The following is a 26,299-nucleotide window of genomic DNA, read 5'->3' on the forward strand; positions in this document are numbered from 1 at the left end:
AGGTTAGTGTTAGTCAGGGCCATTCTTTTGTAGGGATTTTTGAAAGTCAGATTGCGTTGCGCTAAAAATATTGTGTGTCAGTTTAAACACATTCATGTATAATTTTTCTAAGGAGACGTTACACAATGTATGTTTCTACTTGTCGTCGTTCAGCAGTCGTGTCTTGGCGCCAGTTAATGCACAGTAAGTGACAATTGTTACATCCCCTATACCACACGTCAATCTCCTAAATATGTTCTTGCATTTCACTACCATTTGCTAGCACTGGAACGTCTCCACATACGACAGTTTCAGCCTGGAATTGCCACACCGAGCATCCGACGTTATCTAGTAAACCATGTGTATGTGCCACTGACCGTCCGAAAGCACTCCCTTTGCTTGAGCGGCATGCTATTTTAACTCCTAAAAATTTCTATCTTGTGAATGACATGCTACGTTTTCTTTGCTAATAACTCTTCTGTGCAATAAAAAACTCGGTCCGAAATTCTGTAGACTAATTATTTAGTTCATTAGACCACAGTGCTGAATTTAATCCAATACCTTCTTTGTTGGGTTACCGTAACTCTCAGCAGTTATCTCATTATGGTATATCGTAGTAACTGTTACTGGTTAAATATCTGCAAGGAAAACGTGTTACTGAAAATTCAAAATTGAGGTGTGATGCGTGTCACTGGAAGACGGCTAGCTTAGGTGTGACAGAGCCTATGGTCTAACCACACCGAAGGTGGCATAGGAGGGCGATATTGATAGTACCGAAGATGGGAGCTGTGTAACAGCTGCTGCAGTTGAACTTCCAACGAATGCTATAGACTTGAGCTATTGTTATTAAGAAGACTGATAAATACACTTTTCGCTATGAGACCAGAAATGTCAGTCATGGGTAGTGAACAGTTCACGGAAACGTCAAACCAAGAATCTACTGCAGAAACTGCTATCCTCACTATAAAATTTCCAATATATCTTGCAGTGAAAATGGAAGACTTTCTTATCCTGTACACTTTTACTCCATTATACCCTATGCTATCTTATTTTAGCTTTACTTTGTCCTATGTGCTATGATATCTCACTCTAGGCTAACCGTTCACATACACGAACAGTATTCATAGCTCATAAAGGACAATCTGGTGGTGTATGTTGTCGAACTTAGTGCAAGTCGTTTTTTTAAGTATCTCGGAATCTTGCCATCACTGTACATATATTGTCCCATGCGATTTGTGTTTAACTACGTGGACTCATTGGCATGGAAAGACCTTAACCGAACTATACTTGGATAACATTCCTGTAACTACTGAACAGGGATCTGACACTATTCTGCAAGTTTATTTTTCAATATGCTTTCAGTACAACAGAAAAAAATCACTGTCCAATAACAAATTTTCTAAGCTAAAATGCTTCACTGTGGAACGTTCCTCATATTCTCTACGGTAGTTTCTGACAGTAGTTTAGACCCTGCACTGTTGCAATTTTTTTTTGTAATTTTCAAAGTCTTCTTATTTTTCTTTCGAGTTTTTATCAGATTTCTTAGAATTACGTATTTTTCGCTCTACGATAAAGCAACTTTGACTCACATGATCCAGCAGCAGCTGATGAAGTGAGATGAATCGTTTCCGAACATATGAAAGCGAAATTATGAGGGTCTTCTTCAGTAGACTACATGATTTTACCAAAAAGAACTGGTCGTTTTTTCTTCAGGTGATGTACATGTTTAACTGCTTTGAAGGTAGTGTCTGATTTACATTTTTAGAGCCCCGGCAGGTTTAAAGAACCTACAGAGTCATGGGATCAAATTATCTCTAGCTCATTCTGTAAAGACAGTTGTGTGTAATACAATCTCCAGTACAACCCCTGAACTGGAGAACGGTAAAAAAGAAACGTCACAATAACAATCACTACTTTTCTTGATACTGATACTCACCAACGTTAGGTCTACTTCTGCACCTTTCCTATCCTTCTGGGACTGGTAGTGCCAGTGACGAATATTTCCCCCCTGTTTGGTTTCTACCGACCTACCAACTATACGGATATCGACTTCAAAATAAAAATAGTATTAAGCTCTGCTGCTCGTCAGGTAAGCTGTGTATACTAGGAGACAATGGGAACTGTGATAATAAAGTAGATTCCTCTCAGTTTTAAGAATAAATTATTTTTCAAAAATTACGAATGAACGTTGTTTTCAGAATTTTTTCAAAATGCTTCAAATGCTCTAAGCACTATGGGACTTAACATCTGAGGTCCTCAGTCCCCTAAACTTAGAACTACTTTAACCTAACTAACCTAGGGACATCACACACATCCATGCTCCAGGCAGGATTTGAATCTGCGACAGTAGCAGCAGCGCGGTTCCGGACTGAAGCACCTAGAACCGCTCGGCCACAGCTGTCGGCATAATTTTTTCAACTTCCACGAGGACTAAGTACTATTACTATGAGCGTTGTGGCTCCATTACGTCCCAGTACATTTACACCAACACTTCTAACCACAGAGAGATATATTAGTAGCTCTGTGAGAACATCTAGAGACGTTCTTGTACAGATACAAGTGGCAGCGACTGAAAGGGTTCGCAGCAATTGCTCATGACCGTCTACTGGAACTGAATCTACTGAGTCTGAACAAATACGGTGTCGGCCTTACCTGAAATTCCATCGTATGTCCACCACTCTTCCCAGCTCTCCCGGAAAGCTGGAACAAAAAAGAACACACTATAAGTCTCATTATACTGCTAACCAATTGAAGTAAAATTTATATTAAATTGCAAAAACAGTGGAACACTTCCCGTGTAGGGTGAGGTGCTTTATGGCTAGCGAAACGGTTGTAACCCATGTATGGATGTTATAAACTAATTTATTCACCATTCATTTACCTTCAATAGCTTCGCTAAAAACATATATATCTTAATAAACATTTTTGGAACAGTGATTAAAATTTTTTAAAATTTTTTTGTTTCTAAAATTCAGTCTTAATCACACCACGTATGGTTCAAAAGGCTCTGAGCACTATGAGGCTTAACGTCTTAGGTCATCAGTCGCCTAGAACCTAGAACTACTTAAACTTAACTAACCCAAGGACATCACACACATCCATGCCCGAGGCTGCAATCGAACCTGCGACCGTAGCGGTCTCGCGTTTCCAGACTGAAGCGCCTAGAACCGCTCGGCCACTCCGGCCGACACCCCACGTATGTTACAAGAACATAGGTGACCGGTTTCGGTCATATCACATGACCATCATCAGAAGACGGTATGTGGAGCACTCTTCTCAGCTGCTGTGATGTCAACTGAACTTAAAAAAGAAACCTCTATTCTAAAATAGATTGCGAAGACCAATTCTTTTGATACACGTCAAGTTCAAATTATGATTAATAAAATGCAACAATCACGAAGTACACCACTAACAGAAGCTCATAAATACACAAAAATGACCTACATGGGGAACATATCAGATAGGATCAGTAATCTATTTAAGAATTCTGAAATAACAAAAGCATTTGAAACTAAGAATACTTCGCAAAATAAATTAAGACATACTGTAGGTAATGATAACGATAGGTTTTCAGATCAGAGGTTTACAAGATCCAATGCGGTGATTGTAGAAAAATATACATTGGCCAAACAGGCCGGAGCTCTGCTACAAGATACAAAGAACATACATCAGGTACCGCACGAGCAAAATCAGTCTTTGGCCATCACACAACTTCTAATAGGCATGCCGTAGGGACGGTACAACAGAATTTGTAAGTTCTTCATTACGCGAATAAAGGCTTATTATTAAATATTTTGGAGGGGATCGAGATATATGCCCATTACAGATATGAACCGTCAGTGCTTCTCAATGAACAGTTAGATTTTCGTGAAAAACAGTTTCATGATCTCTTTAACGAAATTCTATAAACACACATGTACTCTTTTGTTCAGAAAATCATAGGACCCAGTTGTATCCATGGCAGAAATGTACCTTAGGACAGTATCTAAATATTTATATCACAATTTTAAACTTCCGAATAGAAATATTACGAAATATGACTCCACTTTTAATAAATCAGTTTCATGACATTTTAATAAAAGACAGACCGACTGAATCTAGCATAGATATATGCTTGCAGTCGAGTGACAACTCACATATCGATATGATGCTGCAATGCCAAAGGCCTCAACAACATCGTTCACAAAGAAGAAAAAAGACCAATTGACATCACAGCAGCTGAGAAGAGTGCTCCACCTACCATCTTCGAAGGATGCCATGGGTCTGATGATGGTCATGTGATATGACCGAAGCCGGTCACCTATGTTCTTGTAACATACGTGGTGTGATTAAGACTGAATTTTAAAAACAAAAAATTTTTAACATATATATCTGCTCTACTGACAAATTGGTACGACGATTAAATGTCACTTACCTCATTTTTTTCCCGTGAAACCCGAAGGCACTAACTTTTGAGAAACGTACTAGAGCCTCTGAATATTCGCGGGTGACAGGTTGTTACACATGTAGCATATACAGGAAAATGTTTAAATTTCGTGTGCAGATATACAAGCTCCGGAACTGCCGCCTTTCGGTTTCAAATATTTCAATTGTAGCTCATTGAAAAAGTTCTCTTGACAACAACGCCTTTTTTACGCATTACCACAATGCTGCTTCTGGTAGAGAAGAGGGAAAAATTATGTGTCATCTGAAGACAAAAATAGAGAGTTGAAATGCTGTTGTGCGTTTTTTATACTTCTGAAAATACTAGTTACCTACTTTGTATTTAAAGAAGAAAAGCGGGATTCTAGCTAGGTAATCAGCTGACTCTTTGAAAACCCCTGCAGTAAAATGATATGGCTATAAGATGCAATTTAAAAAAAGGAATAAAATAAAATTGGCGAATACTCATATGAAAGCTTCCTTAAAGAATTTGTTTCCATTTTTGTTATATGGCCCACATTATACGTACTAACATATCTGCCACTGCGATGTCCCAGTTAGAGCAAGCAAAAATATTACGTGAAACAGAAGTTTCTGACCTAAAACACGCCGTGGGACATTCTACCAGCAAATTATTCCGGTACTAAGCTCGTTTTCCTCGTGATGAACTGTTGCCACAAAGTTCCACCGGCTCTTGCAACTCTCATCTCCATATCTGGAAAGAGGTCGCGCCAGTTGTGTCTTAGAAACTCATTTGTTCAGTATTAGCGTACTTTGAGAAATTTTTGCGTCTATCGCACATTTGTCATGAAAGTCATATTCTGCAGTAATGGCCATAATTGGAGGAACAGAATGGATTTTTCACTCTACGTCGGAGTACGCGTTATGTTGAAAATTGTTCGAAGATCGTGAAACAGGATGCATTGTAAAAGATTCATTTTCGAGACAGCGCTTAGGTTCTATTAGGTCTACCACTTCGCGACCGCCGTTTTTTCTTGACGTTTCAAGCTATCTTAGGAAAAACTTCCAAAAAATTTAAGATCAAAGTATTAGTCATCGCTGTTCACTACTTTCAGCTGTCTTTCGGGCAGCACACAACTGGGCGTCTACGACGTCCATGAATCGACATACACTCCTGGAAATAGAAATAAGAACACCGTGAATCCATTGTCCCAGGAAGGGGAAACTTTTTTGACACATTCCTGGGGTCAGATACATCACATGATCACACTGACAGAACCACAGGCACATAGACACAGGCAACAGAGCATGCACAACGTCGGCACTAGTACAGTGTATATCCACCTTTCGCAGCAATGCAGGCTGCTATTCTCCCATGGAGACGATCGTAGAGATGCTGGATGTAGTCCTGTGGAACGGCTTGCCATGCCATTTCCACCTGGCGCCTCAGTTGGACCAGCGTTCGTGCTGGACGTGCAGACCACGTGAGACGACGCTTCATCCAGTCCCAAACATGCTCAATGGGGGACAGATCCGGACATCTTGCTGGCCAGGGTAGTTGACTTACACCTTCTAGAGCACGTTGGGTGGCACGGGATACATGCGGACGTGCATTGTCCTGTTGGAACAGCAAGTTCCCTTGCCGGTCTAGGAATGGTAGAACGATGGGTTCGATGACGGTTTGGATGTACCGTGCACTATTCAGTGTCCCCTCGACGATCACCAGTGGTGTACGGCCAGTGTAGGAGATCGCTCCCCACACCATGATGCCGGGTGTTGGCCCTGTGTGCCTCTGTCGTATGCAGTCCTGATTGTGGCGCTCACCTGCACGGCGCCAAACACGCATACGACCATCATTGGCACCAAGGCAGAAGCGGCTCTCATCGCTGAAGACGACACGTCTCCATTCGTCCCTCCATTCACGCCTGTCGCGACACCACTGGAGGCGGGCTGCACGATGTTGGGGCGTGAGCGGAAGACGGCCTAAAGGTGTGCGGGACCGTAGCCCAGCTTCATGGAGACGGTTGCGAATGGTCCTCGTCGATACCCCAGGAGCAACAGTGTCCCTAATTTGCTGGGAAGTGGCGGTGCGGTCCCCTACGGCACTGCGTAGGATCCTACGGTCTTGGCGTGCATCCGTGCGTCGCTGCGGTCCGGTCCCAGGTCGACGGGCACGTGCACCTTCCGCCGACCACTGGCGACAACATCGATGTACTGTGGAGACCTCACGCCCCACGTGTTGAGCAATTCGGCGGTACGTCCACCCGGCCTCCCGCATACCCACTATACGCCCTCGCTCAAAGTCCGTCAACTGCACATACGGTTCACGTCCACGCTGTCGCGGCATGCTACCAGTGTTAAAGACTGCGATGGAGCTCCGTATGCCACGGCAAACTGGCTGACACTGACGGCGGCGGTGCACAAATGCTGCGCAGCTAGCGCCATTCGACGGCCAACACCGCGGTTCCTGGTGTGTCCGCTGTGCCGTGCGTGTGATCATTGCTTGTACAGCCCTCTCGCAGTGTCCGGAGCAAGTATGGTGGGTCTGACACACCGGTGTCAATGTGTTCTTTTTTCCATTTCCAGGAGTGTATTTTTGGACTTTACCGGAGGTGCTAGAAAACCAGGCTACGCACTATCGATCGAAACGGGTTGTAGTCAAAACATGCTTATGTCTGGAGAGTACGGAGGGTTCAGTACTGCCCAGATTTCCCATTTGAGTGTTTCGAAGTATGTTTTGTCTGATTTTGCACCATGGGATCGAGCACTGTCACGACGCAAAATCACCTTTTCACGTCTACCATTGCTTTTGATAGTGATCTCCTGTGATTGTTTCCGTCCGTGTTAGCAGCTTCGAAAAATTTCTGTCTTCCGCCGTCATGCCGGTCCGCGACGTCAGTCACCGTTCTTGAAGCACTGAAACCATTCTCAGCACGTTCTTCCACTAACGGGTGCCTCGCCGTGGGTCTTATCCGTCATTTATGAATCTCAGCTGCAAATTTATTCATGTTAAAGCAGAAAATTAAAACTTGCCGTAAATGATTAGAACTGGGCTCGATAGTTGACATATTCAATCTAGAATAACTTTATGTTGCAATCACAAATCGAGTAATATTTTGATGGCTACGCATATGCTTAAAATGCCCAAGCTTATTGCTTAACGCTTACAGCTTACCAACTGTACCACCTCTTGTCACTGTTGCCTTCTATTGCAAAACGGCGGAAGCCAAGTAGGAGATCTGCTAGCTAAGCCATTTCTCGACGGTACTCTTTCTTCCAGTCAAAGTTTCGGGTTGGTGTTACGGTTCTTCACACAATTCAAACTTGCCAGGAAGTATAAAGCAAGGAACAGTCACTAAGAAGAGGAATTGCTAAACACGGCTTTACAAAATTTTTTCATCTAAGAAGGCGTAGTTAATATTCCAGAATTCGAAACAAGAACAACTGCCAACTTGAGTAATATGGAAGTAGATACAATCTCTGTATAGCGAAGTAACTTAAGTCACTTAATACAGACAAATCTTCTGGTGGAGACAGAACACTAAGCAGTTTCCTTTCATAGTAAGTCGATGAAATATCTACACTTTCAGCCATCATGTGCGACCGCTCGGAAGACAAAAGATAGATACTTTAAGACCGCAAATTTGAGCAGATCACGCAGATAAACAAGGAAATAAGTCATTCGCTGAATTATAGACCCATACCACTAACACGGATTCGTAGAAGGATTTTGGAACCTACACTGTTCCAGCATTACCAAATCGCTCGAGGAAATCATCCATTGACACACAAGCAGCACGAATTCACAAAATATGGGTGTTCTGAAAAAAAAAATGTGTTATGTGTCGACAGAAGTGCCGACACAGTGTTATTTTGAAGGGGCCGAATAGGCACGCTATAAGCTCACCCAGAATATCGTGAAGTCTGAAACAGGATGCTCAATGAATGCTAATAAGAAAAGTACGTTGCTTTGGGAATACTTAACTTTAATCCATCCTTTTGGTATACATCGTTTATGGTGAATACAAGTAAGACTCTCTCCAGATATGGTTAACTGCGCCTTGCTAGGTCGTAGCTATGGACTTAGCTGAAGGCTATTCTAACTGTCTCTCGGCAAATGAGAGGAAGGCTTCGTACGTCTAGTCGCTAGCAATGTCGTCCGTACAACTGGGGCGAGTGCTAGTCCGTCTTTCTAGACCTGCCATGTGGTGGCGCTAGGTCTGCAAGTACTGCCAGTGGCGACACGCGGGTCCGACATGTACTAATGGACCGCGGCCGATTTAAGCTACCACCTAGCAAGTGTGGTGTCTGGCGGTGACACCACAAAATGGATTTTTATTTACACGGGGTAATGAGTGCTATCAATATAAAATCTCAGCTTGTTTTCATATTTGTAAGTTCCCAGCAGACTTTTGACACCGTTCCTCACAAGTGGCTTCCAAACAATTTGCGTGCCTATGGAGCACTGTGTCAGCTGTGCGACTTCTTTCGGGATTTAATGTCTCAAACGTCACAATTCTTAATAACTAACGAGAAGTCATCGAGTAAAACCTAAGTTATATCTAAGGTTACACAAGTAAGTGTTATGCGGCCTGCTGTTCTTAATCTGTATAAAGGATTTAGGACGTGATCTAAACAACTCTCGTCAATTTTTTGCAGGTGATGCTGTAGTTTACGGTTCAGTAAAACCATCAGAAGTTTGAAAGGAATGAAAAAATGATTCTGACAATGTGTGTGCATGTTGTGAACATTGGGAGTCGACCTTCAAAATTAAAACATGTCTGATTCTTCACATGAATACTAAAAACACTGTAAGTAACACACATTTTAAGGCTATCAATTCTACTAAATATCTCGGAACTACAATTGCGAAGCACTTAAAAAAGAAAAATCTTACGAAGTAGACGAATCAAAGACTGCGTATTATTGACAGCCCTCTTACAAAGTGTAACAGATTTTCTAAAGAGACTGCCTACAGTACGTTTATCCGTCCACTTCTGGGGTAAAGCGGCTCTGTATGAGACCGTTACCATACAGAAATTGCAGGGAACATTGGATAAGTTAGAAGAAGGGAAGCCCGTTTCTTATTTTCACGAAATAGGTGAGACAGCGTGAGGAAACATGATAAGTGACTTGGGCCGGCAGACATTTGAATAACACAGTTTAACGTTGCGGAGACACCTTTCGACTAAATTACCATCACCAGCTTTTTTTCCGAATACCAAAACATTTTACTGACTCACACCGACATAGGGGGAAATATCCATCGTGAGAAAATAAGAGAAATCAGGGCTCACACGGAAATATTTAGACGGTCACACCTCACACGCGTAGTTCGAGAGTACTATGGTCGAAAAATAGTCTGATTCTCCGAACCTTCTGCCTAACATCTAAGTGTTAATTTCAGAGTGATCACGTAAATGTAGAACTCAGAAAGACGATGTGACATACCTCTAGACTCTCCTACACGTGTATGTACCGCTAACAAGCAATAAATGTGCATAGTTACTTGTATAAAATGTTTTACGTAAGTGACATCTCAAATGGATCATCTTCTGTCTACCGCAACGAACGGCAGGGCCGGACGTGCAAAATTTTTTCACAGCACACGGCTCAGAGTTCATTACCTCCGCTGTGTACGTATCGCGAAGCGGGAGATTTGAAAATGATCCAGTTTTCAAATTTTTTTTACAGCAGCATCAGGAACCTTCCACAGGGCCAAAATGTTGCATGCGCGGAAGAATTGGTTAACGATAGTTGTGAACCACCACGGATACAAATAACGTCTGGTTTTCCAAGAGGGGGGCACCTTTCAAACTGCGGCTTCTGCCACCCTACAACTTTTAAGGTTTTACACCACGTACGTGTCCACTGCTCGTTTCGGTCCCTATCACGATGGTGAAGATAGATCGCGATGGATGTATTCCAATCTCCCTTATTCTACACCTGTTACCCTCTATAGCTCACCTCTAGTACCACGGAAGTAATTATCTGATGTCTTGTCTTATCATTCTATCTCTTCTCCTTGTCACCTTGTCCATATCTTCCTTTCCTGACCGATTCTGCTGAGAACCACCTCATTTCTTAAAGTATCAGTTCATCAGATTTTCAATATTCTACTGTAGCACCACATCTCAAATGCTTCGATGTTCTTGTGTTCCGTTTTCCCCCTAGTCTAAGTCCACTACCGTGCAATGCTGTGCTTCATCCGTACGTTCTAAGACATTTATTCCTCAAATTAAAGCCTATGTTTGATATTAGTAGACTACTCTTGGCCAAGAATGCCGTCCTTGACAGCGCTAATCTGCTTTTTAAGTCCTCCTTGCTCCGTCCGTCACTGATTATTTTGCTGCCAAGGTAGCAGAATTCCATAACTTCATCTACTTAGTGCCCATCAACTCTGATGTCAAATTCCTCCCTGTTCTCATTTCTGCTACTTCTCATTACTTCCGTCTTTTTTTCGATTTGCTCTCAATGCATTTTTTGCTTTCATTAGACTGTTGGTTCTACTCAGCAAATCCTGTAATTGTTTTGCACTTTTACTGAGGACAGCAATGTCATCACCGAATCTTATCATTGAGACCCTTTCATCTTGAATTTTAATTCCACTCCTGAATCTTCCTTTTATTTCCGTCGTTGTTCCTTCGATGTAGAAATTAAAGACAGCATGGGTGAAGGACTACACCCCTGCCTTAACCCTTTTTAATCCGAGCTCTTCGCTGTTGACCTTCCGGTCTTACTTTTGCCCTCTATATTCTTTACGTACTGTATATTACCCAACATTCCCTCTATATTATCCCTATTTTTCTCAGCATTTCGAACACCTTGCACCATTTTACATTGTCAAATGCTTGTTCCAAGTCGAAAAATCCTATGAACATTATCTTTTTCCAGTTTTGCTTCCATTATGAATTGCAGCGTTACAACTGTCTCTCTGGTGCCTTTACAGTCAAATTGATGGTCATCTAACATACCCCGTATTTCCTTTTTTCTGCATATTAGTCTTGTCGTTAACTTAGCTGCATGAGCTGTTTTGTTGATTGTGCGATAATTCTCGCTCGCAGTTGAATACGATATGGGGTGCTGAATAAAATCTCGGTTTTCAAGCAGCGTAATTCCGAATAAAATTCACGGCTTTCGACAGCTGTCTTCACCATCATAACAGGGACAAAAACGAGCAATGGCGATGTAGGGGGAGTACATCCTTGTAGGGGGGCAGGACCGCAGTTTCAGACATGGCGTTGCCCTCTTGGATAACCAGACGTCATTCGTTACAGCGGCGTTTCACAAGTATCGTAAGTTACCTAACTCTCCCCGCGCATGACCGTTTGGGCCCTGTCTAAAGTTTGAGATCCTGCTGTAAGATAGTTTCAAAATCAGACCGCTTTCAGATTTCCCACTTCGCGGTATACGCACACAGCGGAGACAAAAAATGGTTCAAATGGCTCTGAGCACTATGGGACTCAACTGCTGAGGTCATAAGTCCCATAGAACTTAGAACTACTTAAACCTAACTAACCTAAGGACAAAACACACATCCATGCCCGAGGCAGGATTCGAACCTGCGACCGTAGCGGTCGCGCGGTTCCAGACTGTAGCGCCTAGAAACGCTCGGCCACCAGCGGCCGGCTAGAGGAGACAAAGAACTCTGACCCGTGTGCTCTGCAGAAGATGTTGCACGTCCGGGCCTACCTTCGTTGCACAAGACAGACAGTGACCCTTTTGAGATGTGATCCATTTGAGACGTCTACTTTACCGGGGTTCCCACAGTTCAAGCAAGAAACTATGCAAATTTATTGCTTGTTAACGCTACATACCATGTGTAGGAGAGTCTGTAGTTTGGCTCTGAAGCGTATGTAATTGCACATTAGCATTCAACATGTCTACCATTGCGAATGTGGCAAATATCGTACCTCGCAATCATGCTGCGCCGCGTGGTGCGCAGCATTTCTGGCGTGATTTGCCGCAAGGTCGCTCTAATCTGCCTCCGTATGTGGGCCGTATTCTATGGACTTCGTGCGTATGCTGTTGACGCAACCCCACACAAAAAAGTCTGCAGGCGCTTGGTCGGGGAACTAGGCGCCTTTGGGATAGGTCCACCACGGCCGCACAAGGCTGTCGTAGTATATCTGGTTCAACTCTTACCGAACTACGAGAGCCCGATGCGGTGGGGCGCCGTGCGGTGGATACATAATGAGGGACCACATACTACTCCATCATTTGAAGATCTCTGACGGCTCGAACAATCTCCTCTACAAGAGAGAATAGGCTCAAGCCTGTCTCTTTGGTTACTCCGACTTTAGGGACGGCCCTTTCGAGTTTTTACGGAACATGAGAATTCTCTGTCCCATTAATGATACGGTTATGCGTGTAGACTCGGCCATTCACCTGGATTCTTGTATCTTTCAAGAACATCTAACGATTTAACCACTGTTCGTTTGCTCCCTGTCGCTCATACCTCATCATAACAAATTGAAGTATACCCTCAAAGACTCAGTTTTGTTTACAGGGTGTTCATGTTAAACGAAGACATTGAAATGTCATGTACAGCACACATCGGATCAAATAAAATTATAATTCCAATTCGTTTGTCTCGGAGGACATCCAACGATACCACACTCGATCCACCACCCTACTACAAGAGTGGGTGGCAAGGCGCAACTTTGAAATCTGCAGTGTGAATCCCCATGTTTATTAGCAGATTACAGTTTTACAGCAAAATCTATATACATTTTATGTGGAGCATTTCCTTTGTTTATCCACAGATGGCGCTGCAATGGCAAGAATAGAAATGGGTTCACAATCGAAATGTAAGACAAGCTACTCAATGGCCCTTGAATATCTAATGTCTCGTGGGACCCTATCTCCTTGCAGAGAGGGTAAGACAGGAGAGGTACTTCGTAACTTCTGAATGGAAACATCATTCGCAACGTTGTATTCCTCCGACATATGGAACAGGGAACTACTCGACGTGCCACCGTGGTCGTGTAGCGAACTACGACGTATCATAACAGGCCTTTCACGTATCGTGCTGGCTAGGGCTGTAGATAAAATATCTATACATCAACATATCGCTATTTTTCAGATAATATCGATATTTATAGGCTACAATTTTATTCCCAATATATCGATACCGAAATGCCGACATCGACTGCCGATATTTTTATTTTATATAACATTTTTGGCAGTTTTCGGTAAATATTTGAAACAATTCTTTAGAAATTATTGCAGAACACAATTCTGTTGTAACTGTGACAATGAATCTCACTATTTTTTGAGCTTTCATCAAGTCCAGTCTTTCTCTTTGACTGTGTGAAGCAATTATAGGAGGAAGAAAAAAGTAGTCCGGATTGCACTGAAGGGTGGCGGTGTGGATGAAATAATAAGATTTCCGACGTGAATAAGTAGCACATCAATTGCGTTAAAAACAATTTTTTATGTAACTATTGTGCCACTTCTTCACATCGGCAACTCCAAGAGCAGTTCTGAAAATGACGAAAAAAAATCTAAACGACAATACTCGTCTATGTGGTGGGCGGAGACGTGTTAGGGCAAATGCAGACGTGATCGGCGCTCAGCGCTACCACATCTTTTGTTGTGCCACTTACATGCAGTACCATTGATAGCAAAGTGGTTATCGCCAGGGGTGAACGTTTTCCTTTCATTTCTTGCTCCTAGAGGGGATAAGGAGGCTGCTAGGTTACTGATGTATAGAATATTTAATAATAAATCAATACTTAAATATACAGCTCTAAGACCGGCAGTATATTTACAATGTGCAGCCGATATTTTTATAGGCTGGTACTTCGATACCTTTTCTGTCGATATATAGTGTTGTGGACTGACAAGACAGCCAGTCCACAGTGACGGGTAACCGAAATGCACGCGTTAACTCACGCCGGCTTGCGTGAGGTCTGAAACAGGATACGTTATCAATGCTATAAAGAAAAGTACGTAGCTTCTTAAATACTTAACTTTAATTCATCCTTGTGGTACATCGCTCCTGACGATACAAATAAGACTCTTTCAATACAAGCACTGTAAGGCTAATGGCGCCTTGTTAGGTCGTAGCCATGGACTTAGCTGAAGGCTATTCTAACTGTCTCTCGGCAAATGAGAGAAAGGCTTCGTCAGTGTAGTCGCTAGCAAGTCGTCCGTACAAGTGGGACGAGTGCTAGTACGTCTCTCTAGACCTGCCGTGTGGTGGCGCTCAGTCTGCAATTACTGACAGTGGCGACACGCGGGTCCGACATGTACTAATGGACCGCGGCCGATTTAAAGCTACCACCTAGCAAGTGTGGTGTCTGGCGGTGACACCACATATAGATACTTTTTTCTATATATCGAGGGCCGATAATGATTCTCTTTAAAATATCGAAATATCGTATTCTCAATTTTTTTAAAATATCAACAGCCCTAGGCACACGTAGAACAGATAGCGGCTCTGAACATTGTAACACTTTAGAGTGTTTATTGTCTGTTTATATCCACCATCATTTGGAGGAAAGAAGTGCAAGTGGACGATGAATGTGGCAACCATAAAAGAAAAAACTGTAATGGTCCTGATTTACGGAGAATGTCGGAGAAATGTTGAGGCTATTGTTGCCTTGTATGCCGAGCGTTTTCCACAAAAAACTCGCTCTCGTTCGTTCTTCTACAAGGTTGCCAATGTCTTTATGTCTGTAGACAGGGAACAGACCGGCAAAAGGGAACGAACCAAACGTGTTACCAGAGAAGCTAGTGAAATAGCAGTACTACCGGCACACCACCCAAACAAACGGATAAGCGCTCGGCAAACACACCGCGATTCCAGTACGTCCCTAGGAAGTACTGTCACAATAATGGCCCGTCCTAAGTATCATCCATACCGCGTATCACTGCAGCAAGAACTTCATGACCCCGATTTCCATAACCGCTTAGTGTTCTGTAAATTGGATGTCAACAAAGGCAAACGGACTCCACGTTGGTTTCCGATGAGTATACAGGGTGATTCAAAAAGAATACCACAAATTTAAAAATGTGTATTTAATGAAAGAAACATAATATAACCTTCTGTTATACATCATTACAAAGAGTATTTAAAAAGGGTTTTTTTTTCACTCAAAAACAAGTTCAGAGATGTTCAATATGGCCCCCTCCAGACACTCGAGCAATATCAACCCGATACTCCAACTGGTTCCACCCTCTGTAGCATATCAGGCGTAACAGTTTGGATAGCTGCTGTTATTTCTCATTTCAAATCATCAATGGTGGCTGAGAGAGGTGGCCGAAACACCATATACTTAGCATACCCCCATAAGAAAAAAATCCCAGGGGGTAAGATCAGGGCTTCTTGGAGGCCAGTGATGAAGTGCTCTGTCACGGGCTGCCTGGCCGATCCATCGCCTCGGGTAGTTGACGTTCAGGTTTCATAACCAACCTTTTTCGTAGGACTCTCCATACAGTTGATTGTGGAATTTGCAGCTCTCTGCTAGCTCTGCGAGTCGATTTTCCTGGGCTGCGAACAAATGCTTGCTGGATGCGTGCTACATTTTCATCACTCGTTCTCGGCCGTCCAGAACTTTTCCCTTTGCACAAACACCCATTCTCTGTAAACTGTTTATACCAACGTTTAATACACCACCTATCAGGAGGTATAACACCATACTTCGTTCGAAATGCACGCTGAACAACTGTCGTCGATTCACTTCTGCCGTAATCAATAACACAAAAAGCTTTCTGTTGAGCGGTCGCCATCTTAGCATCAACTGACGCTGACGCCTAGTCAACAGCGCCTCAAGCGAACAAATGTACAACTAAATGAAACTTTATAGCTCCCTTAATTCGCCGACAGATAGTGCTTAGCTCTGCCTTTTGTCGTTGCAGAGTTTTAAATTCCTAAAGTTGTGGTATTCTTTTTGAATCACCCTGTACATTCACAAACTATGGTAGCGTTAACCGGCATAACATGTTTTACCATCAAAGTCCTTGGTCGGTTAACGTATGGTGTAGCATTATGGGAAACAAACCCATTGGTCCAAATTTTATAGACGGCACGTTAAATGGATAGAAACGTCGAACGTTTGTGGAACAGGAGCTACCGTTACTACTGCAGGAACTTGCCCTGGACCTCCGACAACGTGTGTGGTTTCAGCATTACGGTAGCCCACCGTATTACGGAATTGAAACACGGGAGGTTTTGACCGTGTTTAAACTGGTCGGTGGATCGGCTGAGGTGGCCCTATTAACTGGCCCGCTAGGTCGCCGGATTTGACGTCGCTGGATTTCTTGCTGTGGGGATGTTTAAAGGATAAGGTGTACCAGCAAGTGCCAAAAGGCCGTGAAGACATGGTCGACTGCATCAGAAACGTCCGTGCTGACAGTTCCATCGATATGCTTCTGTCCTGTGTACATAATTTGAAAAGCGGATCACTGAGTGTACTGAAGGTGGTGGTACTGCGTTTGAACACTTACACTATTTCAAAAAGTACAGTAACGTTCGCCTCGGGCCACGGCCAGAATGGAGTGTCGAGTAGTCCCTTGTTCGATATGTCGAAGGAATATAACGTTGCGAATGGGATTTCCAATAAGAAGTTGTGAAATACTGGTCTGTCCTACATTTGCAGCAAAGAGCTCGCGTTCCACGTGGCATTGGCTACTGAAGGACCAACGAGTAGCATGTCGTAAATTACTGTTGTGTACCCATTTCTGTTCCTCCGACTATAGTGCTATCTTTGGCGAAACAAAGAAAATGATTCAGACAAAACATATGTAGATTTCGCAGTAAAATCTTAATCTGTAATAAAAAACTAGGGTTCCCGTCGAAGATTTCATAGTTGGGTCGAGTATGGTATCATTTGATGTCCCCCTCCGAACAAAGAAATTGGGATTAAAACTTTTTCTGACCCGGTGTGTAGTTTTCGAGATATTTCAATATCTTCAGTTAATATGAACACCTTGTGCAACTATGATGGCACAGTGTTCATGTTTCTTCCCCTTGAATTTACGATTTAGTACACACACCAGTACTGCAGTACATGAATTTTTTCTGCATTTCCACTCTATGACCGTAAATTACTATTCCCGGATCATCAGTTTCATTCGTTAGTGATCATCCTCAGCTCTGCAAAATTAAGAAGGAAAAATCTCTAAACAAAACCCAACATAAATGGCAGCTTAGACAATGATGTTCAAAACCAATTTGGTGGTCATTAAACAGTTGGAAAGCACGCGACAGTGAAGCTAAAATATAATTAGAGCAATGAGGTCAAAGGTAAGATTTTCACATGTCTTTGCCGACGTCGTATACTGTCCCTAATTTATGGCAATCCCTTTTATTAGCTCGTGTGCGATATCTTTCCACCATCCGAGCTTGTACTCCGTTCCACTTGGTATCGTCGTCGATGCGACGTTGCACCCTAATTTTCTTTTCTTCGTTTCCCTTACTCCTTCCCTGGTGTTTGGCACTTGTGAATTCCAAGGAGAATGATGAAAACTGCCAAGAACAGTATACGTTTCAGGCACTATAGAAGGTTTAAGGCCGAAAACACGTAACACATCACTTTTTCTGAAGAAAATATTCTCAAAAATTGATCTCCTTTCTATAATAGAAGCTGGTGTGAATAGCGTCATCAGTCGACCCTTCACTTAATTTTATGGTTTTACAATTTCGTGGTTTGACCAGGTAGGCACAGTACCTTTTCTCCGCCTGCAATTTTTCCTATTTTAAATGGCAGGCAGGTAGATTACGCTGGGAACCGAAATAATATGTCTGTTATTCTGAATTTTACGACAGTGATATTCATCATACTATGTACCTGTAACGACCTCTCCTGAATATGGATGATACCTGCACTAAATGAGTGTTGGCGTAGTAAAAGACGCGTGCGGTTGAGTGAATTCTTGGTTTAACTTTGCGGTAGTAGCGTGGAAAGGCGGTTGAATGTAATCTTTGAAGCATAGCGCCGTAAAGCAGAGCAGTCGCCTGCCCAAGCCTTTTCAATGTGCAGTGACGTCACTGGTTCCTCCAGACCTGCGCGTCTGGGATGCCATGTAGGAATTAAAGGCGTTAGCCGGCCGATGTGGCCGAGCGGAACTAGGCGCTTCAGTCTGGAACAGCGCGACCGCTACGGTCGCAGGTTCGAATCCTGCCTTGGGCAGGGATGTGTGTGATGTCCTTAGGTTAGTTAGGTTTAAGTAGTTCTAAGTTCTAGGGCACTGATGACCTTAGTGTTCAGAGCCATGTGAACCAAATTTAGGACGTTACACCGAGTGGAGAATTTTGAGGTGAAGGAACCAGGCATTGTGCCTCCTGTCTTCAAACTGGAGGAGATGCCTGCTGCCACTGGTAAAATCATCTTGGTGACTGACAGTCCGCTCCTCCAGATCTGTTCGATCCCTGTATGTACACGCGAGGCAGGGCGGATTTTGGGCAGAAGTTACTGGGGCGCTGACGAGCTGAGTCGCAGCCGGGAGTCACTGCTCTTTTGTGACGAGAGTATAACGTGCTGCTTACGTGTGCATTTGAACGCTGATTTTGGATGGGGGTTAGTCCAGTTTTGAATTACGTTTCTCTATAACTATTGCCCTCTATAGTTAGGAAAAGTGCTGGATTCAGGTGAGCCATATTTCAGCCACCGATAACTTGGGTTCAGATAGAATCGAACTTACCTTTTAAGCGGCTAGGATCACACTTCAAAGTTCCAATGCCCAGTTAACTTCCCCGAGTCTTTTCGGTGCGAACCTCACGCCGATTTTTGACGATTCAGTCGTTACTGGTAAATGGCGAACATTGTCTTTCATTACTCTGTCTTCACATGCGACCAGTTGCGCATCTATGTTGCTTTCCGAAAGAACTGGCACCTTGCTTGCACATAGATGATTCGCCTCGACTGTCAATCCGTGCGAATGCACACTTACGTCCGACCTCCTGTGGGAATCTGTAACAAGGGAACCTCCCCATCGCACCCCCCTCAGATTTAGTTATAAGTTGGCAGAGTGGATAGGCCTTGAAAAACTGAACACAGATCATTCGAGAAAACCGGAAGAAGTTGTGTGGAACTATGAAAAAAGTAAGCAAAATATACAAACTGAGTAGTCCATGTGAAAGATATGCAACATCAAGGAGGACGTGAGCCTATGGGCGCCGTGGTCCCGTGGGTAGCGTGAGCAACTGCAGAGCGAGAGGTCCTTGGTTCAAGTCTTCCCTCGTGTGAAAATTTGTCTTCCTTTATTTTCGCAAAGTTATGATTTGTCCGTTCGTTCATTGACGCCTCTGTCCACTGTAATAAATTTAGTGTCTATGTTTTGCGACCGCACCGCAAACTTACAGTTCGGAAAATATTCATTGACCTTGTTATTGAAGCCGCGAGCTATATTTGCTGGATTCATATTGCCCACGGAATACACCTCACGTATTTAATGCACTCCCGTCCAAAGTAGCGACCAGTCAACTGCCAGCCCGGGAGCCTCGTTAGCAGGAATACTCTCTCTTCCGTGCGCTGTTGTCGACTGACGTCGTGTGTTTCGATGTTTGTTCAGGTGTAGCATCCTCATGCCACGGCGCAGTTACCTCGCATCGGACGGACGGACAGATAATAATTGTCTGAAAATAAAAAAAAATAAACTCTTCACTCGAGGGAAGACTTGAACCAAAGACCTCTTGTTCCGCAGCTGCTCACGCTAACCACGGGACCACGACGCTACTGAGCTCACGTTATCCTTGATGTTGCCTATCTTGCGCATGGAATACTCAATTTGTATATTTTGTATTTTTTTCATAGTTCCACACAACTTCTTCCTGTTTTCTCGATTGATCTGTGTTCAGTTTTTCAAGGCCTATCCACTGTGCCAACTTATAACTAAATCTGAGGGGGGTGCGATGGGGAGGTTCCCTTGTAAGTAGCGAGCATGGAGGACGTGGACAGTGGCTGCGGACAGGTGCCGCTGGATGGGAGGGAGGCGTGCCGAGGCAGTCCGAGCAGCCGCCATAAACACTGAGTCCTGGGGCTCAGTAGTTAACCCAACTGCATAGTATGCCGGAGATTCCGGGTCCGAATCCCGTTCCTAGACACATTTTCACTCGTCGTCGCTGATGCTGTACAAAGTCCTTACGTAGTTGATATCTCTTCCCTTTCCTTCACTTCGTCCTCCTTCCTCCTTCTATTTGCATAAAGAGTTAGTCACCCTACTGTACACGCACAGATGAATCGTTAAGCCTTTACGATGGCGTAGCGATCGATTCACGTGCTCAACCACGTACGCACAGCGTCCTCGTAAACTAAAGGCAGTAGCAATCAGTGAAACACTTATATTTCAAGTGGACATTGCACGTAAACACAGGTAAATGTAAGGACGTGACAGAGTGGTACTAAGGAGCAATAGTGTTTGGCCGTGCCAATAGCTATACGGTCTGTGCATTTCTTAGTGTGTCTACAGCATTGGTGCAACACACGTGACTACGAAATGTGGTCAGAAAAAGTTTCTAACCGACAGTGACCGGAGACGCGTACCATGGCTTGTAAATCAAAATCCATTCTAAAATCCACAGAAATTACTGCAGGCGGTGGCTTAAGGTCCATCACAACCTGTTAGCTAGAGAACTTTACGACGGGAACTGCTTGCAATTAGCAGTTGGAATCAGTCACCTTGCAAGAAGCCATTACTCAAAGAGTCATATAACGTTGTGGGTCTTCGATGGGCTTGATATCATCGAGCATGGACGGTAGCTGACTGGCGGAACGTAATTCGGTCCGACGAGTCACGTTTTTGCCTGTATTCAAATGACACACGTCGTCGAGTGCACCATATGACAAGCAAAGCATTTTTTCCTGAATGTGTGCAAGGGCAGGTGTAGCCGGAGGTGGGTCTGTGATGTTTTGCAGGGTGTTTTCCTTATCATGAATTAGACCCACGCACTGAGATGATCACTAAGGTTAACCAGCATATTTATGTAAACATTCAGAATGATCAGGTACTGCCTTTCGGTCAACATCTTAGTGATGGGAACTCTGTTGTCAATACCTTCTTGATGAGTATGCTCATACAGATACCTCTCTGTTTCAAGACAACAAAACTAAAGTTTTTCGTGCTGGAACAAAATGTGACTGGTTTCCTGAACAATCCCCAACCCTATTACATTTCTACTGGCCTGCAAAATCACCTGAGTTGAACGCCATGGAAACCTATGGGATATGTCGGAACAGTGGGTAGAACTTCGATATCGACATCCTCGTAATCTGGAGAAATGGCGCGATCAAATCCTGAGCGAGTGGCTTAACCTGGATGCGACGTATCTGCACTACCTCGTGCACTCACTTCCTAATGGAGTCTCGGCGGTTATCAAGGGGCGGAAGTACACCGTATTACATTATGCTTGTAACGATTTCTCTAGAGTTGACAATTTTTTTCCGGTCAGCTTTCGTTATCCGTGTTGCTCTTGAATAAATGTTTTTCAGGCAACTATTTAGATCGCTGAACCTCGCTTCAATGTAACTTGTTGTGTTGGCAGAAGAGCCAACACCGTGTAGCTAGAGGAGGCGGAAATGCACGCGTTGAAGCTCACGCAAACTGGCGTGAGGTCTGGAACAGTTAAAGGAGTTGAGTCTAATAAATAAAGTACGTAGTTGCTTGAATACTTAACTTTAATCCTTAATTGGTGTACATCGCTCTTGATGATACATAATTACAATCTCAATATAAACTGGTAATGGCGCCTTGCCAGGTCGTAGCAAATGACGTAGCTGAAGGCTATGCTAACTATCGTCTCGGCAAATGAGAGCGTATTTGTCAGTGTAGCATCGCTAGCAAAGTCGGCTGTACAACAGGGGCAAGTGCTAGGACGTCTCTCTAGACCTGCCGTGTGGCGGCGCTCGGTCTGCAATCTCTGACAGTGGCGACACGCGGGTCCGACGTATACTAACGGACCGCGGCCGATTTAAAGGCTACCACCTAGCAAGTGTGGTGTCTGGCGGTGACACCACATAACTAATGGCACTTCTTCTCTCCTCCTGTGATCTCTAGCCTAACGTACCCCATATGTTCAGCAATTAGACTTCTGTTGCGAGTTTTTTCCTTGGAATAGAACAGAGGCCTGGAACTCACATATTATTTATGAAACTTCAGACTATTTGACACTCACAGATAGAGCGACAGAGTTGACTAGTATAACAGCTCGATAGGACGCTAGTGGCTCGGAAAGGAAGTTGTTATATGGCGGAAGTTGGACCCACCAAAGAATTAACTGCAGATTTTTCATAGGCAGTAAACAGTGACGCGGCTTTTAGATGTAACTGATATAAACTGAAATCGTGTACTGACACGTGATCGATATGAATGCATCTGTTTCTGACACAGGTACTCCTGGAATATTTACAAGACTTCTTATGGATATTTTTAACGCCACTGGATTCTGTTTAAACAGTTGTTTCTGGGCTTCTGTTCTTCGAAAAACTATGTAAAACTACGAGGAGCCCTAAAGCAATGAATTAGATGTCGTTATCGCAGGTCAAATAACTTTTCTTGAGTGCTGCAAAAAAATGGGTCAAATGGCTCTGGGCATTTCGAAGGTCATTAGTCCCCTAGAACTTAGAACTACTTAAACCTAACTAACCTAAGGACATCACAAACACCCATGCCCGCGGCAGGATTCGAACCTGCGACCATAGCGGTCGCGCGGCTCCAGACTGTAGCGCCTAGAACTGCTCGGCCACGCCGGCTGGCTTGAATGCTGCACTCCACTTCAAAGTGACACAGGTACATGACACTATTTTTCAACATAGTCACCAAGTCCATGTAAGTAACGGTCTGGAGCGTCTACATATTTCTTAAATCCTCGGCAGCTTCGTCAGGAAGCCATCAGAGAACCGCTCTGTAACGTCTTCATCTTTGGGAAATCTCTTACCCGCCGGATGTTCTTCCGGTTTTCCGAAAAGATGGAAATCGCACGATGCAAGATCTTTCTCTTCTTCAGAAAAACTTTCCTTGCCATTGCCAGTCTACATTTTATATCCTCTCTACTTCGACCATCATCAGTTATTTTGCTCCCCAAATAGCTAAACTCATCTTCTGCTTTACGTGTCTCATTTCCTTATCTAATTCCCTCAACATCACCTGACTTCATTCGACTATATTCCATTATCCTCGTTTTACATCTGTTGATGTTCATCTTATATCCTCCTTTCAAGACACTGTCCATTTCGCTGAACTGCTCTTCCAGGTCCTTTGCTATCTCTGAAGAATTGCATTTTTTTTTGTTCCGAAATCTCTGTATTACTATAATAAAATCTATTTAAAATCTTCCATTGTCTCCAGACCTCTTCCATTTATAGAACCCTCTTTCATGATTCTTAAACCAAGTGTTAGCTGTGATTAAGTTATTCTCTGGGCAAAATTCTACCAGGCGGCTTCCTCTTTTATTCCTTATCCCCAGTCCATATTAACCTACTATTTTTCCTTCTCTTACTTTCCCTACTATTGAATTCCAGTCCCCCATGACTATTAAATTTCCATCTTCCTTAACTATCTGAATAATTTCTTAAATCGCATCATACATTTCTTTAATCTCTTAATCACCCGCAGAGCTAGCTGGCATGAAAACTTGTGCTACTGTGGTAGGATTGGGCTTCGTGAATATCTTGGCTACAATAATGCGTTAACTATGCTGTTCGTAGTAGCTTATCCGTGCTCCTATTTGTTTTATTCATTATTAAACTTACTCCTGCATTACCCCTATTTGATTTTGTAATTATAGCCCTGTATTCACCTGACGAGAAGTCTTGCTCCTCCTGCCACCGAACTTCACTAATTACCACTATATCTAGCCTTGACCTATCCACTTCCCTTTTAAAATTTTCTAACCTACCTGCCCGATTAAGGGATCTGATATTCCACGCTCCGATCGGTAGAAAGCCAGTTTTCTTCCTCAAGTTTATTGTTATATGTATAAATTCTGACTAATAATCATATGTATTGCTAGTTTAAGAAACCGCGCTTCCAGAAGAATTTAAAGACAGGGAAATAATTAGAAGTTGAGTGTTCTATAATCCAGAGTAATTTGAAACAACATGAAATATAAATAAAATTTACGTTAAAGATAATGTTCATTATTGCAATCAGATATTGCAACATCAGTTGATGACGTAACTGTAAAAAAAAACAGTATTTCTGTTTGCTGAAAAATTAAAGAATAGTTTATTGAACAAGAATCTGTATGTCTTCGTCGCGTTTGTAATGTGAAACTGCGAAACGTAAGAGAAAAAGAACAGTCTTCATAATCTTACTACTGAAGTGTTATTTTACGTTATCATCTTATCACTACTTTATACTAATGAAACGCAGATTTCACAGTTGATTTCGGTTCATGCGTATTATATTATCAAAATAGCATAAAAATGCAAAGAAGTTGTATATGAAGTAGATGCTGGAAACAGAACATACAGACTACCGTTCTACAATAGTATGCATTTCAGGTTCGAACTCTTAACGAAATAGAAGATAAAAATTTTGTAGATAAAAGTAATATAACAGCAGGCAAAAGAAAATAGCTGTTAACGACAGAGCTGTAAATACTAAACATACTCGATCATATACTTTACCATGAATAGTGCCCAATGCAAGGAATAAATTGATTTCAGATAAAAATTAAATTATGCACAAAGTAAACGAATAAACACGATATTGCTTAACTTCGTCATCGGCGAAAAGGTTCTGCAACTAGTCACAACTACCTGCTATTCAGTAGTATCTACAGATGTTAGTGACAAATGTGCCGGAGTTTGTGACTAATGCGTTCCCAGCATTTACCTTGTCGAAGATGACTAAAACATCAGTGACTGGTCGGAGGAAATGAGAGCGGTACGCTTTCTACGAAGTACAGTAGGTAAGCGGATGCGCTTCACCGGAGAGTAAATTAGTTTCCAACAACTGCAATCTAATTTCTGGTACTAATATATCAGCCCATGCGGAAACGGATGAGAAGTTAATTTCACAGCAGACAGTGAACGGAGTTTCGCAGTGTTTGTTACAACAGTAGTTATCCTGAAATTCACTGACGTCTATAAATTCGCTTCGTTAAAGGTAATACTGCAGTTATGATAGAAAAATACATATGGTGAGCAATAAAGTTGCGTTTTTTTTACAGAAACTTATCTGAAAAGACGACGCAAAGATTGTAACAGTAATGAAAGGGAAAACAGTGCAAGTGTCGTAGAGTACAAGAAACAAAAGACATACATCATTCCTAGAGACCATCCTTCACTTTTATTGCGCTACTCTTCATTATTTTGTAAGACTCTGATTTCCTGAAGTTCTTCGAAGTAAAGCCACACTACAATACATACAACAGACAACCTGAAGAAAGTTACGAGGAAGTGGGATATACACTCCTGGAAATTGAAATAAGAACACCGTGAATTCATTGTCCCAGGAAGGGGAAACTTTATTGACACATTCCTGGGGTCAGATACATCACATGATCATTCTTTTTTCCATTTCCAGGAGTGTATATTGACGAAAAGTACACTCTAGTCCATCAAAGCAATATGACAATATCTGAACAAGCACTCTCCATGGGATATTCTCAACAACGACACGCTACTGCAACATCTCCACAAGCACTCTCTACCACCGCTTCTCGACATGAACTCTCCACGACGACTTCACGACAAGCACTGCCTGTGGAGGCGGCTGAATAATACTCTTTGGCGCAATCTCTGGCGGTGTGACTCAGTGTAGCCACCTTTCATATGCCCCTCCTCCACGGGCTAGAATTTGATGGTATTTTTGCCAGCATTGGTGGTGAAAATACCACCTAATTCGTCCAAAAAATACAGACAAAAATTATGAAGTTATATTAAAATGTAAATATCACATAACTAAATAAATTTTGGCTTTGCACTGACCCTTCAATAACCTAATATATAAAATACAGTAAGGAATACAAATGCTTACATAGGTGTGA

The 26,299-nt window shown here is 42.8% G+C and overlaps 1 protein-coding gene across 1 annotated transcript in view; it reads right to left on the reverse strand.

Annotated features, from left to right (window-relative positions):
- LOC126095128 (carbonic anhydrase-related protein 10-like) overlaps window positions 1-26,299 on the reverse strand; it is a 460,639-nt gene that overhangs the window by 250,113 nt on the left and 184,227 nt on the right. The window contains exon 3 of the mRNA XM_049909836.1: window positions 2,632-2,679. Coding sequence (XP_049765793.1) covers window positions 2,632-2,679 — 48 coding nt within the window. The remainder of the gene's footprint in view (window positions 1-2,631; window positions 2,680-26,299) is intronic.

Source organism: Schistocerca cancellata, chromosome 8 (genome assembly GCF_023864275.1).
Source record: "Schistocerca cancellata isolate TAMUIC-IGC-003103 chromosome 8, iqSchCanc2.1, whole genome shotgun sequence".
Lineage (NCBI taxonomy): Eukaryota > Metazoa > Arthropoda > Insecta > Orthoptera > Acrididae > Schistocerca > Schistocerca cancellata.